The 16,038-nt window shown below is 37.5% G+C and overlaps 1 protein-coding gene across 2 annotated transcripts in view; it reads left to right on the top strand.

The window, feature by feature from the left end:
• The first annotated feature begins 1,044 nt into the window (after nt 1-1,044).
• Nucleotides 1,045-16,038, top strand: part of SRFBP1 (serum response factor binding protein 1) — a 67,314-nt gene continuing 52,320 nt past the window's right edge. The window contains exon 1 of one of the 2 annotated variants that reach the window (XM_012577451.5): nt 1,045-1,201. In XM_012577451.5, coding sequence (XP_012432905.5) covers nt 1,172-1,201 — 30 coding nt within the window. In that variant the 5' untranslated portion in view covers nt 1,045-1,171. The remainder of the gene's footprint in view (nt 1,202-16,038) is intronic. The other variant, XM_072922754.1, reaches the window with a different exon arrangement.

Genomic DNA, 16,038 nt, shown 5'->3' with positions numbered 1-16,038 from the left:
ACTTTAAAAGGACTAGCTTGGGCTAACCTCACTTGTATGTAAGGCTTAATAAAAAGCACAGTCAAGGGTGATTCTGTCGCAGTTCACTCACATGAGATGCCTAAGTACCATTTAGAAAGCAAACATTAAAATATAAGAAGATCCAAAGGCTAGGTCCTGCAGATAAAATGTATTACAGAGACAGCTGACAACAGTTGTATTTGCCTAAATATTCAGACTTCAAAGCAGAATTCTAGGCGCAACAGTGCCATCCAGGGTCCAGCCAATTGCTGGTAAATTGCTGGAGGTTTTAGTTTGGGGTTTTGTTTCTGGTTTTTTATTACCTCCGTTCTTTTGAATACTGCAGCAGATAAACAGGAATGAAAAAAAAAAAAAAAAAAAAAAACAAAAACACTGATTCATTCTCTACACGTATTAAACTTTGCTTTCATTTAAGCACGGGTTTTGCAAAAGTTTCAATAGAAGAATATTTGTAGTAATGTAAATCAACAAATCCTTCTAGCACAAGAAACTGGCAATGATGAGGACAAATCTGATGAAACTTTGCCAAAATTTTCAGACTGAGGCATCACTCAGTCCAAAACACATGCTCAGCCACACTTCACCACGGCTATTTAAAATTAATTATGTACATAAAAATTGAGACAACCAAAGCTTCAGGATGTATAGCTTCTACACAAATCTTCCTTCTGCACAAATGGAAAACTCAATCTGACAATTGTAAAGCATTTTGAAAATAGAAGCTGTTTCGTCAGAGTGAGGATAGAGCAAAGCCTAGAGCAGCGGTCACAGTTTACTCCTGCTACTTCAGTTTAAGGATTTGCAAGTCTACATCCGTATCCCACATTTAGCTGGCCGGCCACGCCACTCACAACGCCGCCAGGTTTCAGCTTTAGGAACGGCCCAGGCGCCTCGGCAGCCCGGGCGCGGATCCGCCCCCTTCCCACGCCGCTCATCTCGCGCGGGCACCGGAAAAAGCCCTAATCAAAGCTCTTTAACCCCAGTTTTGAACGAGGGCGGGGCGGGAAAAAGCCCCAATCAAAGCTCTTTAACCCCAATTAACGAGGGCTTCGGGGCGGAGCGAGCCTAGCCCCTCGGCGCCTGCGCGCGGTTTCGGTTCTTGCGGCGGCGTGAGGAGCACTCGGAGCGGCCTGCGGGGCTCTGTGGGGCCATGACTCCCGTCTTGAACCTCAATAACGAGGTGAGGCACCCGCGGCCTCGGGCGCCGGTGGGGGTGGGCCACAGGGGCGGGCCGGGGGGATCTTGGGCTGCGGCAGGGCCGGGGCGACGGCCAGTGGCAGCGATCGCCCTGCGAGCGAGCCGGCTCGGGGCCGACCCTTCCCGCAGCCCGCGTGGCTGCCTGGAGCCGTAGGGAAGGCCGCAGGTGACTGCCGCTGTCTCCCGGCATGGGAAAGCGCATCCCTTCGTGCTGGAGCTCAGCTGTGATGAAAACAAACATCTATCGGATGAAGTGAAGCTGCTTGTATGGGGTTGCCACGCGATTTCGACACGAGTGCCTCGGTGCGACGTCCTGTTTCTGGGTGTCATTTCATCACGCCTGTCTTGCTCTGTTTGTGTTCACACTGGAGTTTTGCAGGTGATCTAGCGGACCCACCAAAGCCCAGGCTGCCTGTCTCCTGGATGGCAAAGACATTGCCTTGTTTTCTTGGACGTGAGGAACTGAAAATGAAAAATTAATAGGTTATGGCTAATTCTTCCTGTTCTGTAAGAAGCTTGGTGTTTTGTATTTATTTCAGTATATTTTTTTCTTTTTTATAGTGTGAATTCCGTTGTGTGTGTTTCACTTGTGATGGGTTTTGGTTACATATTTGCAAATCATTGTGCAGAGTAAGCCTGACACAACTAAAGTAACCTCATTGTAGGTGCTGCACCAACAGTTTGGAATAGCTGGCAGTTTTGCTGAGCATGTGTGATATGAGCATCTGAACTTAGCACTATGCACTTCCAGAATTCCTACATAACTAACAGCTTGATTACAGTTTTCAGCAGAACAAAAATTACTTTTAGGCATATGGTTAATTGAGATGGGTTAATTTGCAAGTTGATTTCAATAATTTAGTGAAGTGTAGCCTCTTCAGGAAAAATGTTTGATAGTACATAAAATCAAGGTATTTACTCAGTAGTTTTTGGTTCTTGCTGTTAACAAGTGTAAGGTCAGAAATGAGTGATTTGATCTTAAAACATACCTGTAAATCACCAAGGAAAGAAGAGAGTATTTCAATCGTTGTGATAGCGCGGACTTCTTGTGATTGACTCATGTTTGGGTGATGTTTTGTAGTCTTTCACCACAAAAATGCTAATACAACAAGGGATGAAAATAGAAGCATTCATTGACTGGGGAGCTCTTCAGAAAAAGAGTACAGTAAGTTTCTGCACAAAACATCAGTAAGGACACTGGGAATGTAATTTCATCTTACACTTCACACATAACTTTCTCCTAAGAGGAAACTGAAAGTTCTGGAAGAGGTAGATTTTACCAGTTTCTACAGAAAGTAACACTCTGTAATAATAGGTCCATCTGTGATATAAGGTAGGACAGAGACTGAAATCCTGGATGCCATCTCTTCAAGAGAGACAGAAGGTCAGTCTGGTTTAGAGTAGGATGAGACATAGTGTGAGTCAATTAAAAAATGTTTTCCACTTCTGTGCATATGTCCTTTTTTAAGTGTCAGAGCTATATTAATTACTGTGGTGTTTAGTTATAAAATGTAAAATAAATAATTTACCAATAGCTGGATATTTCATATCTCTTTAACAGGTACCTCTGTGTATTTGTTACAGAGATGCCCTTGCAAGAATACATTTTAAGAATAAAAAGCATATCTTCCTCTAATAAGAGATGAAATGGAGGAATTTTATTAGGACCGTGTTTAAAGGAATAACTTTTGAAAATGCAGTCTATTCTATTCTTTCAACTCAAACCATTCTATGAAATTCTGTGATATTATATATTTCAGGTCTTAATTCTAGCAAAGAATTAAAGCTTTTAATTAACATAAAATACCAGGTCCTGCTAAATGGTGGGATCTTAAGGAATTCTAAGATGATAGATTTCAAAATTTTGTTTTACCAATTCACATTTTGTTTACGGGAAGAACAGATATTCTTAAGACCAGTATTTCTCAGTGATATAAACTGGCACTTATACTAATGTTAATTGACCTTAATTTTAATTACTTACTGGTTTATGTTTGATATTAGTAGCTAACAAATAGTTATAAGTGTCAAAAAGCTTACTTCTGCAGTGTCTTCTGCATGAGGTGTATGTGTGCTTTGAAACTAAAAGACATTTAATTGTATGATGATTTAATGATGATGATTAAGAGAATGCTCTGGGGAAGTGAGACAAATAGTGGACTGTGACACCGGTGTCCTTTCTGAGAGCTTCTGAGCTCATTGGCTAATTTGAGAGAAATTGGAAAGGAATGGACGCCTCAAAAGTTGTTGGGCTTTGCGGTTTTTAAATTATAATATGTTTAAAGAATGATACCTCCATGGACCAATAGTCTCCCTACTGTTCTGATCTATGGAGAGCAATGAATGAAAATGTTGTATTGTTTAGGTAACTGAATGAATGAGAGATTTGAGGTAGCTGTACAATGTTAAGGATCCAGGGTGAAAAGAGAAAATTGCAATTATTGTGATGAGGTGAAATAAGACAGAAAATAATAAGAAACCAGTCATTCACAAATAATTAGTTTAGACATTTCATTATTTTTTCTTTTCATGAAAAGTTGTTTGTAGCAGTGTAAGTGCTTCAAAATGACATGCTTTTTACATGTTAAGAACCAGAAATTGTGCCAAAAGTGTTTATAAATGTTTTCTTTGGTTTTCTCTAATTGAATATATACCTAGATAATAACAAACAAGTAAGGTTTTGGCAGAACCCACAGTCAGCAAGGTCCGGTAATTTTAGGAAGCCATCTTGCTGCTGGTAAATAGCATGGTACAGTTTCAGTGTGACTGCATGACTGAAAAATCGAGATTTAAAAGAGTTAAGAAACACAAGTTTTTTGCAATGCGGGCATCATATTACTGTATGGGATTGCTGCTTTTTGATTACTGCCCAAAGAAGAATTGAGTGGGGGAAGCAGGGAGGATGGGTGTAAAGGATGATGGAACAAAGTGAAACAGTGAAGACTAGAGTTTTTGGGAAAGAAGAAAATGCAGTATTTCTTACCATCTTCTGCTCATTCAGTTCACTGAAACAAAGGAAAGCATAACTTGTAGAATGAAAATTTCAGTTTTGCAATTCCATATTCACTGCATATAGTCTTACTTTTGAAGGGTTTGTCTGTATTAAGCCTAATTGTATTCTCCAGTTGTGGTTACTCTTACAAGCATGCAGGCTGAAGGAATAATTTTAAAACCTGTTGCTATCTTGAATGTGTTTCCAATGTTAAAAATCTTTCTGAGAAATTTCAGGTGTCTTGCCACAGAATAGCTTCTGAAGTTAAACTTTTCTGGAAACATTTGCTAGATGGCAGCACATAATCATCAACTACCATGTATAAGGACAAGTTTAAAGGGCGATAGCTCATGTTTAATGTGAAAATTCTCCTTGTTGATCAGTACACAATAGTATGAAACAGAAGCTGTTGAATGTGAGCCCTACAGGTTTCTAGGGTTTTTTAATAACCTATGCTTCTTAAATTATGTTGTTCTGCTTTTACAGTCCTAATTTGCTATCAGTATTGAATTACTGCAATAAATTTAGTTCTTTCTACCCTCTTTTATTTTTTTTTATGGTATTCTCTTTGCAGCTACCTCAAGGAGCTGTGCTGCAGAAGGCTCATGAAGCTAATGCAAATGAAGTGTGTATACAGTGTTTTAAAAATGAGTATTCTAATATGTACCTCCATGAGTGCTGTAATAGCTAAAGTTGAATATTAGTAAGGCATCATATTATATAAAGCAAATTCTTAGAGTTGAGAGTCATTTCTATCTGTGGGACATGCAAATCAAATTTTCCATACTTGATTGGATATCAAAACTCTGCTATTGGGTGATTTTTTTTCTTAAATTTGTAATAATTAATTGCATACAGACAGAATAATTTTTCTCTGTATTTACAGAACTGTAGATTTTAGATGAGAAAAGATGATGTCTGCATAATGCTTGTCATGTACAATAGAATTGTTCTTTTTCTTTCTTAAAAGGTAGGATCAAGACAGAGCCATACCTTGAGAATGATGTGTGCGCACACATTTTTCAGTCTGCCAAGCAAAGTCCAGAATTTAAATTGTTATGTAGGGAGCTTAGTAATGAAGCTCAAGGTGATAAATTCCATTTGTGTTGTTTTGGGTCCCAGCACGTTGTGTTGTGATACTGTGATGGCAACACTCAGCTCTTCTGCTCTTTTGGCTTAGGGCTGACATCCAGGCCTCAGATTTAGCTGGGCTGCAGTTTAGGTAATGGCACATTTAGAAAGCAGAATGAACATGTGAATTAAGAATTTAGATTGGTGTATTGCAAAATCAAGTATGAGTAGCATGGCTGATAATGAAAAAAAATCAGACAAAAAGCCATGGAGAGTAACCTTAATTTAGGGAAAAAGACTGACATACAGTCTCTGGAAATCTGAAACTGCAGTCTTGAGTTTCAGCTGTAGTTTAATAATTGTACAGAACTATATCTGTAATTATTTAATTTTTTATCACAGTACAAACAGACGTAAATGTATATTTGGAGATACTTATATAAAGATTGAGTTGTCTTGGTGTAGCATGGGTAGGTGTTGTGTTTGTCCTTAGGTGTTCAGACACAACTAAGACAAAAAACAAAAAGGAAAGAGCTGTTGAAATTGGATTTATACATGTCTTCATTCACAAATTGAAGACAGTTCAACTGCATCCTTTTATAAGTAAATAATTTTTGGTCACCAAAGTTTCTGTGTAGCAGTAAAGAGGATATGGTCTGAATGAAATATCGGGAAAGACTAGAGAGGGTGAAATTTGAGAGGGTCATTCATTCTTTCTGAAGCTGAATTGATTTCTATAACCAAGAACTGCCTCGTGATTTTTTTCACTAAATGTGAAAGATCTGAGTATTTACCCATTACTTACTGTCCTTACTGTATTATATATTTCTTGGTATTATGCAGTACATCTAGCATGCATGTAGAAATATTTTTGAATTGATAATAGAATTAAAATTTTTTAGTCTTTGAATGGTTACCATTTTTCCAAGAAGCATTCTGTACAAAATGAGTATTTATTTGCAGTTACCCAAGATCTTCTGTATGTTCAGCCTTCCTCAGCATTATGTATGACTAGTTTGTCACTCAGATATGATATGCCTCTCTGGTTTTTGTTGATTTAGGATGATAAATTAGACATATAATTCAAAATCTTATTTATTTGTGGTCTGTTTTTTTACTCACATTTTAGTCTGTAGAAATCAAGAGCGTTTTTAACATTGAGGCACCTTCATATAAGGCTTTTTGTGCAGAATTGCTTTGCAGTTTAGACAGATGCGATGTGCCCCTGATGGAGTGTGATTCTTCAGCTGTGGTTTCACAAGCATCTGGACTTGCTGCTTCTGAATCTCAGGCTTCTCATTCACCCATTCTTGCCACGTGGTCTTGCCTCCTGCTACTGTGATCATAAGAAGTTTGTTGCTAGAGTACTTTTCTGCTATGGGTCTTACAAGCAAGTGGGAGCAGCAGCAATGTGGGACCTTAGATGCATGGGATGGGCACAGAGGTAGAGAGATGGACTGTCTCACCACATCGAGTGAGCTGTTTGGTTGGCTGATACAGCTGTGCTGTAGTTCACCTCACTTATGTGTTTCTCTGTAAGCAGTGGCTTTCTGTGAAATAAATGTAGAATTTAGGGAGGGTATTGAACCAAAAAAACCTACAATAGGCTGATACGTAATGTGCAGTTATGTTGTCTAGCAGGTGTTTTGTTACAGAAGTTAAGTAGTGGTCAAGGCAGTAAAGACCGGAGAATTAGAGAGTTCAAAGGGGAAGTCAAAGCAGCCCTTATATTTGTCTAATCTTGATAGCTTCAAACGATGAGTTCATGTGAGACTAGGTAGAAATCAGCTTTAAGGAAGAATCTTAAAATTACAGGTGCCTAGGATGCTCTGTGGTCAGGATTGAAGCTGTGGCTGATACTGGTGCTGCCAAGATCTGTTTATCCCTGACAATTTGTGTTCTTAAATGCTTACTTGAACCTGGTCATACAGTCTCTTGTATGTCACTTAGTTTGTATTTATTTTTTGGGAAATGTGACTGCGGGGAAAAAAAAACTCTTATCTGTTGCAAAACAAGTTGCAGTCTGGTAAAAAGTAGAGGGAAATATAGTATTTGATTTGTATTTCCAACAGTAGTTAAGAAATTACCACTTGTTACTCTCAGGAACTTGTTGAAGTACGATGTTTTGATGGGCTTTCTTTTAAATTGCCTTTTGCTATTGTGGGCAAATTGACGTGAGCATTCAGGTTTTTTTGTGTATTAGATCCAAGGATCCAAATGGCTTCTATTACCTAAGGTATGTTGTGATATTTTAAAGTTTATTCCTAAGCCTAAGCCTATTCCTAAGTGATGAAAAAGATCTCTAGATGGAAACATTCAAAATAACACTGGCAGAGTGCTCTAGGCATTACTGTGTTTAAGACAGTTTGAAACACTGGGCAGCTGGTCCAGTGCAGTGATCCAGCGTCTCATTGAAATAAAATACCTACCCCCCAAAGATCTATTCTTGTGCTAGCCCCTGGGCTATGTGGTAATTGAGAATTCCCTTAGGGCAATTTCATATTTGTGTCTGGTCTCTGTATATAAAAGGGGAAGTGAGACTTGAGGTGAGGCATCCCGTTATTGGACTGACTGTGAAGTGACTTAACTGCTCATAATTCAAAATACAGTGTTTTCCTTTAAGGCTTGAAGGTGTCTGAGGGTGGAAAATATATAGTTTAATGGCTTAGTTGTTATAAAACTTTCTAGTAATTGAGAAAGCTCATGTATAGGTTCCCTCAGTCTGAGGTGAGTTGATTGATGTGAATCTTAATGACCAGCAGAGTGCACCAATCACAAATATTAACAAATACTTTTGCTGGGCTACTGTCTGGCGAAGAAGGTGATTTTATGGAGTGAGGGGAGCCTGGTCATGTGTTTCACCAGTGGGAGCATTTCCGTAGGAAAAGTCCTTGACAGTGCTCCAAGGGCTGCTTATCCAACAATTAGCATAAAATACATGAGCTCCCTGAAAGGAAAAACTGTAACTCGAAACTCTTTACTCCTGAGAAAATTCTTCTTGCTGGTCTATAGACAAGTTCTCTTGCTATTTTCTCTGTGGTTTATGAGCTGTATTAAATCCAGCACTTATACAGTATGTTGGCCAAGCCATTTTCTTGAAGTAGAAGCATTTGCCCTAGACTCCTATACCAGATTTTTCAGTTCTGTTAAGTACCCCAGCATCTAGACTGCTCCGCAGATGGTGAACACCAGTTCTTGTAGTCTCCTGAGCTATATGCCAGGAGGATGCAGGTTCGGCTGTATCACAGAGTCTCTGCCTCGAGTGGGTGACCACTTCAAAATTACTCTTAAGGTAGAGTGGCTGGAACTTGGATACTTTTGAAAGTATGTGTGTCTAGGATGCTTTGTGGTCAAATTGAAGCTGTGGCTAACTATTGGCACTGCCAAGATCTATGTGTCCCTGGCTTGCACATGGTCTTAAATACTTCCTTGAAGCTTGTTCTGCATTCTCTTAAATGTCACTAAAGTCAGTCTAAAGTTTTGGAAAGGCATATAAACAAGTTATGAGAACTGAGAAAAGAAAAATTTCTGCATGATTCAAAACTAAATAGCTAATCTTTTCCATCAGTTCATTTCTTAGTATACTGGCAAATCACTCTGTTTTTTCTGTTTATTACAAGTCTATGCAAAGTTGGAAAGCAAACATGGCTTTCTTTTTAAACTCTGGAATACTTGGCAGCAGTCATTTTAGCTCTATGGAAATGCATGTAAAAATTCTTGCATTAGTTGTGTTACTAATAAGTAATTGTAGGCACAACAGTTTCTTTAAGAAGTAAAAGAAAGTTGTGCTACATTCTGATTTCTGCTTAAAACAGTTCAAGTGTTAAATTGCTGACATTCTTTTTACAGACCATGTAAATGTCCTAAGGAAAAAGTCTTTTGAAAGCTTATGAAATTTCCAAACTTATACTCTGTTAGATAAAATTCTGAGGAATTGTGGCTTTTTTTTTCCCCTAGAAACTGTTCCAGCAGCTGTTTCTAAAGTTTCTAGAGTTGCCACATCATCAGCAAATTCTGATCTGCTTGCTCTTCAAACAGATTTTTTTTCCGCAGATTACCGAAGCAATTAACCATGGCTAACAAGGCAGTTTTTTACTTCTGACAGTATTGTATACATCCATTATTGTACTACTGTATTTGAGGACAGGAATGAAAACTTTTTCTTAGTTCAAGTGGTTTATATAAAGTGTGTGTGCTAGGCCACGTAGCCTAGTAAGATGCTCTCATAAAACAAAAACATCTGTGATTCCTTGGTGTGGTAGTGTACAATAATGAAAAAAACATGCAAATGGTCATGGGAAACTTTTACTTTAAGGGAACTGTGAGGTACTTGCAGTACATAGTGTAGTTTTTTTTATTAAATGTAATTTATGGCTATATAGGCCTAAGTAAAACACAATTTTAAAATAGTTCTGTTACAGTAAATGGGCATAATTGCTGACTGCTGTCCTTGCAGACAGCAGTAAGACTTACTGTCTTTCAGCAGCCTTTACATTGCTGGGTCTGGAACTTGTTGCAAAATGAAGAAGGGAGCAAGGCTGAAATAAGTGTTGAAGGGAAGATGTGGTGGTAGACTTTTCCATAATAGAATGTGGGGGCTTGGGGGAGATGTTCCTAGAAGAGAATAGTAGCCAGTTTTGAATTCATTGCAATTCCTCATTGGTATGCAATGATAAAATTATTTTCAGTTTGTCTTGTGCTGCAGTATTAAAGAGCAATTAATGGAGAAGTAAAGTGGCCAACTATTAAATTCAGTGACTCTTTTGAATGTCTTTCAAGTCATATAAAGTAAACTGATTTAAAATTCTTGTTCTGATTTTTTATTTAAAAAATACCATTATTTCCTTTGCAAAGAAGGATCACAATTATACCTGTTTATTCATATGGCATTTAATGGCAGATGAAACTGTTCATAGAAGAAGAAGCTGAGGTGGATTGCTTTGTACGACTACCTAAAAGGAGGTTGTGGTGAGGTGGGGATTGGTCTCTTTTCCCAAGTAACAGGACAATAGGAAGTGACATCAAGTTGTGCCAGATTGATTGTTAGAGAAGATTTCTTCATTTAAAGGGTTGTCAAGTGCTGCAACAGGATGCTTAGGGTAATAGCTGATCATTAAATGAGTCATCATTCCTGGAAGAATTTAAAGGTGTATAGATGTGGCACTTAGGGACATGGTTCATTGGTTGGCTTGGCAGTGTTTGGTTTATGGTTAGGCTTTATTATCTTAAAGGTGTTTTCCAATGTAAATGATTCTGTGAATCCTCTTTGCTGTTTAATGAGGACACATATGAGAAGACATAAGGCCATGTACAAGTACGTTAATGTGGCAAGAGGAGAGCAGATAAAAGCTGTTTGCACGAGAGGCTGGTAAGAACTGTTCTGAATAGCCACTAGTTTAAAGGAATAAATGGTGGATTTCATCCAGAGGCAGGTGTCACTGGGGAAATGCTGCAGAGGTTATGAATAGCACAGGGGAGCATACCTTACATGGATAAGATAGGAATTCCAAACAATATAAAACAAAAGGGCAGTTAAGGTGATGGCTTGCTCATGCAGAGGGAGGGAGGGGTGGGCTTGAAAGTATTTAAATATTAGAATAGGCAAAAATGATGGGTGGGTGATGGGGTGTGTTGAACAAGAAGAAATAGGTTGAGGAATGAGAAGAGTTTATAAGGACAGGAAAGGGGAAAACGGCTTGGTAAGAAGCACCTAGAAATTGAAGAAGAAGGTAGCAAGCTTCAGAAGAAGGAAATCTTCCAACAGAAAGCAGTTGGTGTGGAAGAAAAGTTGTCAATGGCTGGACAAGGAACATATTATTGGGCAAACAGGTGAGAGTACTTGTTGTATCACAACAATGAAGATTTTGCAAGAACCTTTAGCGTTGCTCCAAGTTGTTAATTAGTAGTACTGGAATAGTTGTGTACAAATCTGTTGTAGATTTGGCATCTTGGCAACTGATGGAGACCAACTTGTGGAAAGGTATTTAAATTAATGAATAGATGTCACACATGTGGCAGGGATATTTTAAGCGCTTTATTCCTTCTACTTTTCATACTTGTCCTTTTTCCCAGTTTCTACTGATGTCATGAAGAAACTTCTAGGAAGAATGCAGATTATTAGATTTTTTTTAGGTTGTTTTAAACACTGTCTTTCCCATTTGTTTGTGTTTATGAAAAATTCTCATCATGAAATTGATTTTTTTAAGCTGATTTGAAGGAATGAGGAACACTAACTGGTGTAGTAAGGTAATTTTCAATTCCCACTACCAAGAATTCTTGCCATCCTTCCAAAAAGACTGAAGAGTAGCTTATATAGTAGTACCACTTAATTTTTTTTTTTATAAATCTATAACTACTTACTGAGAGAAAGTTCCCACAAAGAATATAAGTTATAGAGACATAATAGCAGACAGAATCTTCAGGGAGGAGCAATTTTTCTGTGAGAAGCAGAACAGTATTTCAGTTTGTCAGGCCAGTAATACTGCAGTATGTTTGAAGCCAGTGGAAATTTACCTCATGTTCTGGTGATGTTCATAGTCTTTGGCTAATTATTCATCCTGTATGGAAGTGTAAGTCAGAAAGATTTGTGATGCAAATTTGGATTTCCCTTATATGAGGTTTTTATCAGAGTATGCTTTCTGAGGCCGTGGCTTTTGCTGGTCACTGGCATACTCTAGGTCTGAACAGGGGTGGTTGTACTTACTTGTACTCACTGGATGCATTTTGATACTTACTTTTTATATGGATGTCAGGTGTCTGTGCTAGGGTCACCGTAAGACAGATGAAAAGTATTAATAGTTAGACTTGATAGTTTATTAGTAAAAGGAGTTTCATGCTTCTTCAAAGAAATTTGAGGTTGGTAAATTTTTTTTTAATAGGACAGACCTTATTTTTAAGAAGAAAGGCACAAGTACCAAATACTTTGAAAGTTATAAACCACAAACACATCTTTTCCCTGTTTTCATCTCTTTTCTTTTTTTAACAAAGGATTGTTTCTTCAAAAATGTGTATACTAAATGCTTCTTATTTGTTTCTCAATAACTTTTTTTCACAGGCATAAGAAGAAAGTGGTTATGATTTTTAAATTTTTTTTCTTCCTGGAACTCAGCTCTCTAATTTTTATGTGATCAGTGTTTTTTACTTAACATCATTCTGTGCTTTTCCTATTATGCTGTGTCATTCCATGACATTCCACTCTACTTGCTTCCTGTGTCAATATTTATGTTATGGTCGTATGATACTACTTTTATAGATTATTTCTTTGTCTTTCTAAACATTATATATGTCATATCAGGACATCAGACAAGAAAGCACGCTCTTGAAAGTTACAGCTTCGAGAGGAGAAGCTTTTATTTTATTTTTATTTTATTTTTAATATTTTAAAATATACTTGCTTGACTGAAATTTCTTCAGGTTGTGAGGAGAGTGTAATAGGGAGATCTGCTCATCCCTCCAAAATGTATCAATACTGGTGATGCTTGCTCATATTGTGAAAATTCAAGATGTAACTTGAGGTGTGGTTTGCTTCTATCCAGAACACTGACATTTGCATGAGCAGCTGAAATTGATTGCTGTTCCTTTTGTTGATAGTTGATCATTCCCCATTTTTAATGGGAATTTGCACATACCTAAATAACCTTCCAGCCTTTTTCCAGTACTTAGCCTCTTCTTACTTGTGTTGACAGAGGACAAACTTTACAGAGGAGAAGTTTGAAGAAAAATTATTTTAAATTTTAAAACAAAAGTAATTTTGCTCATAGTAGTAGGCTAAATGTATATTTATGGTCAATCTAAAAATTGTGGCATTAAGCTAGTTTTTTTATCATTCAGATTTAGGGAGAAATGGAAAATTATTTAGTAGTTATTTCTCCAACTTCATCACTACTCTTCTGGTGCTGTTTTGTTTCATTTAATGAACTTGAAACCATTTTTCCTTAATTATTCCTTTATGCTTGCATAATAATAACAACTCTATAGTGACATTGAAATATAAATTTTGAAACTGATGAATCTTCTTACAAAATGAGTATTTGTGTTGAATGACACATCATAATAATTATGCATTTTCCTGGTAGTATTAATATACAAATATTTGTCAAATATTGCGATTCTGTAACATTGGACAGGCTTCCTGTTCTTTTCCTGGCCTCTTGGTGTGTGAGACTAGTCCAAGCTGAGGACAACTGAAGTAATTAGAAAAGTGTCTTTTTTTCATTAACTGTCTTGCACAGAAGAAACTGTCCTTCTTCTATCCCATTCAGCAAGTTGTATGTGTTCTAATCTCCCTTGAAGCTTCAATCACCAGATTAAATCAGCAGTACAAACAATGTGATAAAAATAAAATGTACTGCGTGTGTAAGTTGAGAACCAGTGATGCCTGGCGTGTTACAGCTTTGAGTCCAGTATTCCATAAAACTTCCTATAGATATCATCAGTTACTCGTCTATCTCTTTTTGTTTTCAATGTGTTATCCTTGGGTTATGTGTTATGCTTTTGGAGTGTTCTCAGTAATTGTAGTTATGGCCTATGTTTCCTGTCTGTTTGGACAGTCAGGAGAGAGTGTTCTGTGGTTGGTTCAGAGCCACATGAGCTGGTGAATGAGTATGCATGTATTGTTCTCAGCCAAAATGAAAAATACTTCGATTCTGCTTGTATATTTCTTCCATGCTAGCCATGCTGATGTTAGTTCACAACTCCTACATGGCTATCAGTTTTCACAAAACATGTAGGAGCTGTGATGATTGGTCAACCTTGATTTCAATTTAACAAGCCCAAAAGTTACCAGAGATACTGACAGACAGTGTGCTGACAAACCTAATTTTCTCAGAAACCAGGCTGACAGATATGATTCCAGAATACACAGTTTTGATATTCTGCACTTTCAGAATAGGTGAGTAAAGCTGCAACATATTAGCACTCAAGACTTGAAGTTTTTTTGTGTTGTTTAGGAGGTCATATTACCATTTATGCTAGCCTCTCTTAATCCCAAGCCAAAGCAGTCATGCCACCAAACATACCTCCAAATTAATACTGGAATCACTGTGATTGAATTTCATATTTATTAAGGTGAAATGTTCTTACCCAATTTTCACACAATTTTGTTTCCATGGTGGCAGTTCAGCTGTACAGGTTTGGATCATATATGTGACCTATTTAATGAATGTAAAAAATTACGTAGATTGTTTGTGAGTCACTGTAATCAAGCTGTGGTGTCATGCTTCATATTATGCAAGTAATATAGAGATTCATAATGTTGCCTTTTAATCAATGCTCTTTTCCAGATGCTTTTAAAAGGTTCACCATTTGAAGAGGGGTAAAAGCCCTCAACACTCTTACTATTTATTAATGTGTGTTCATCCTCGTAATTCTTATGTCACTACTGCAGCTTCTGCTGTTACTGTCTTTCTGTAAAGTCAAAGCTTAAGGAGGCATGAAATTCATGTGTGACTTCTAGCTAGAACTCTGGTCTGTTTAAGAAGTCCTAGACATCAAAGTCCATTGAGTTGAGGCTTGTCTGTATTAAACGCCTTGATCATATCCTCTTTCAACATTCCATGGAAATATTTTTAGCAGAGTGGTATCTGGGGTTTTTCCAACTTGTGGATCAATTAAATACAGAGTTAGAAATTACCTTCAGGTAGTCCTCTGTTTTGGAAAACATGTATAGTTTCTGCTTCCATGTGGATGCAGTGATATATCTAATATAGCATTTTGAGGCTAGTTTATAACAGTTCTTTCTTATCTGGACGTTTACAACTACTGGTGTGTATTTAGGGTTTAGAAATGTGTCTAGCCATCTCATGATCCTGGTTTGGAATTGAATGTTTTCTGAAGTACTGCAGAGAGTCTGACTTTATCCACTGAGACACTGACTTTGAAATCCATTAAATTTTGGTCTTTGGCAATGATCAAGTAATTCTAGGCTAGCCTTACTCCTTCCCAACTATCTTAGATACTTGGAATTGCTTTTCTAAACCTTTAGGTGAAAATGATCTTTTCTAGCATTTCTGAGTACTCACTGTGGTTTGTACTTGGAGAAATTACACTAAAAATGACAACTGTTCTCCATGCAGGATAGAAATACAGTGAAAAGAAAGAAACCCATATTTCAGTGCTTCAGTTGAGAAAATACAAAGAATGCAGCATGGGCAGACTGTGGAGGAAGTGTTTGACAGTAACTCAAGGAGCGTGTGCATTACTTTTCCTGTAAGGAAGATAGAAATTTGCCCAAGTGTGCTTTTATTCATTCATCCTTAGCAAATCCCTTGGGAAACCTGACAAGGTGAGTATCCAGAGGCCTGGGAACCTTGCAGGTGTTTTGCTTTCTGGATGCTCTAGATAGCAGTAGCATTTCTGTCAGCTTTGGACTGCAGGGTGAAATAGTTTAATCCAGAAGAATTAACCTCATATTTCAAGAATTTTTGTACATCCTGATAGTTCTGTTGGAATGGAATTGAATCCACTTTATTGAAACCTATTCTCATGTAGCTGCAGATGGTAAAGGCAAGATCAACATGACATTGGTGTTGATTAACACGACATTGGCACAAGCAGTAATTGAAAAACTGTGTTTCTTAGCACTTTCTGTGTTGGGATTTGATCTTTATATTAAATTAAGAGATAGCTCATTTATTGTAGTCTGATTTGTTGTGGTTCATATCTCTGTCTTCTCTGTGTTCTTACTTTACTCATTTGTGCTGGAACTAGCTAACATTCATGTGACCATAAGGAAAAGCCGTTCAGGAAACTGATCTGTC

The sequence above is a fragment of the Taeniopygia guttata genome, chromosome Z (genome assembly GCF_048771995.1).
Source record: "Taeniopygia guttata chromosome Z, bTaeGut7.mat, whole genome shotgun sequence".
NCBI lineage: Eukaryota > Metazoa > Chordata > Aves > Passeriformes > Estrildidae > Taeniopygia > Taeniopygia guttata.
Note: the sequence above shows the minus strand (reverse complement) of the source record. Positions and strands in the feature narration are given on the sequence as shown.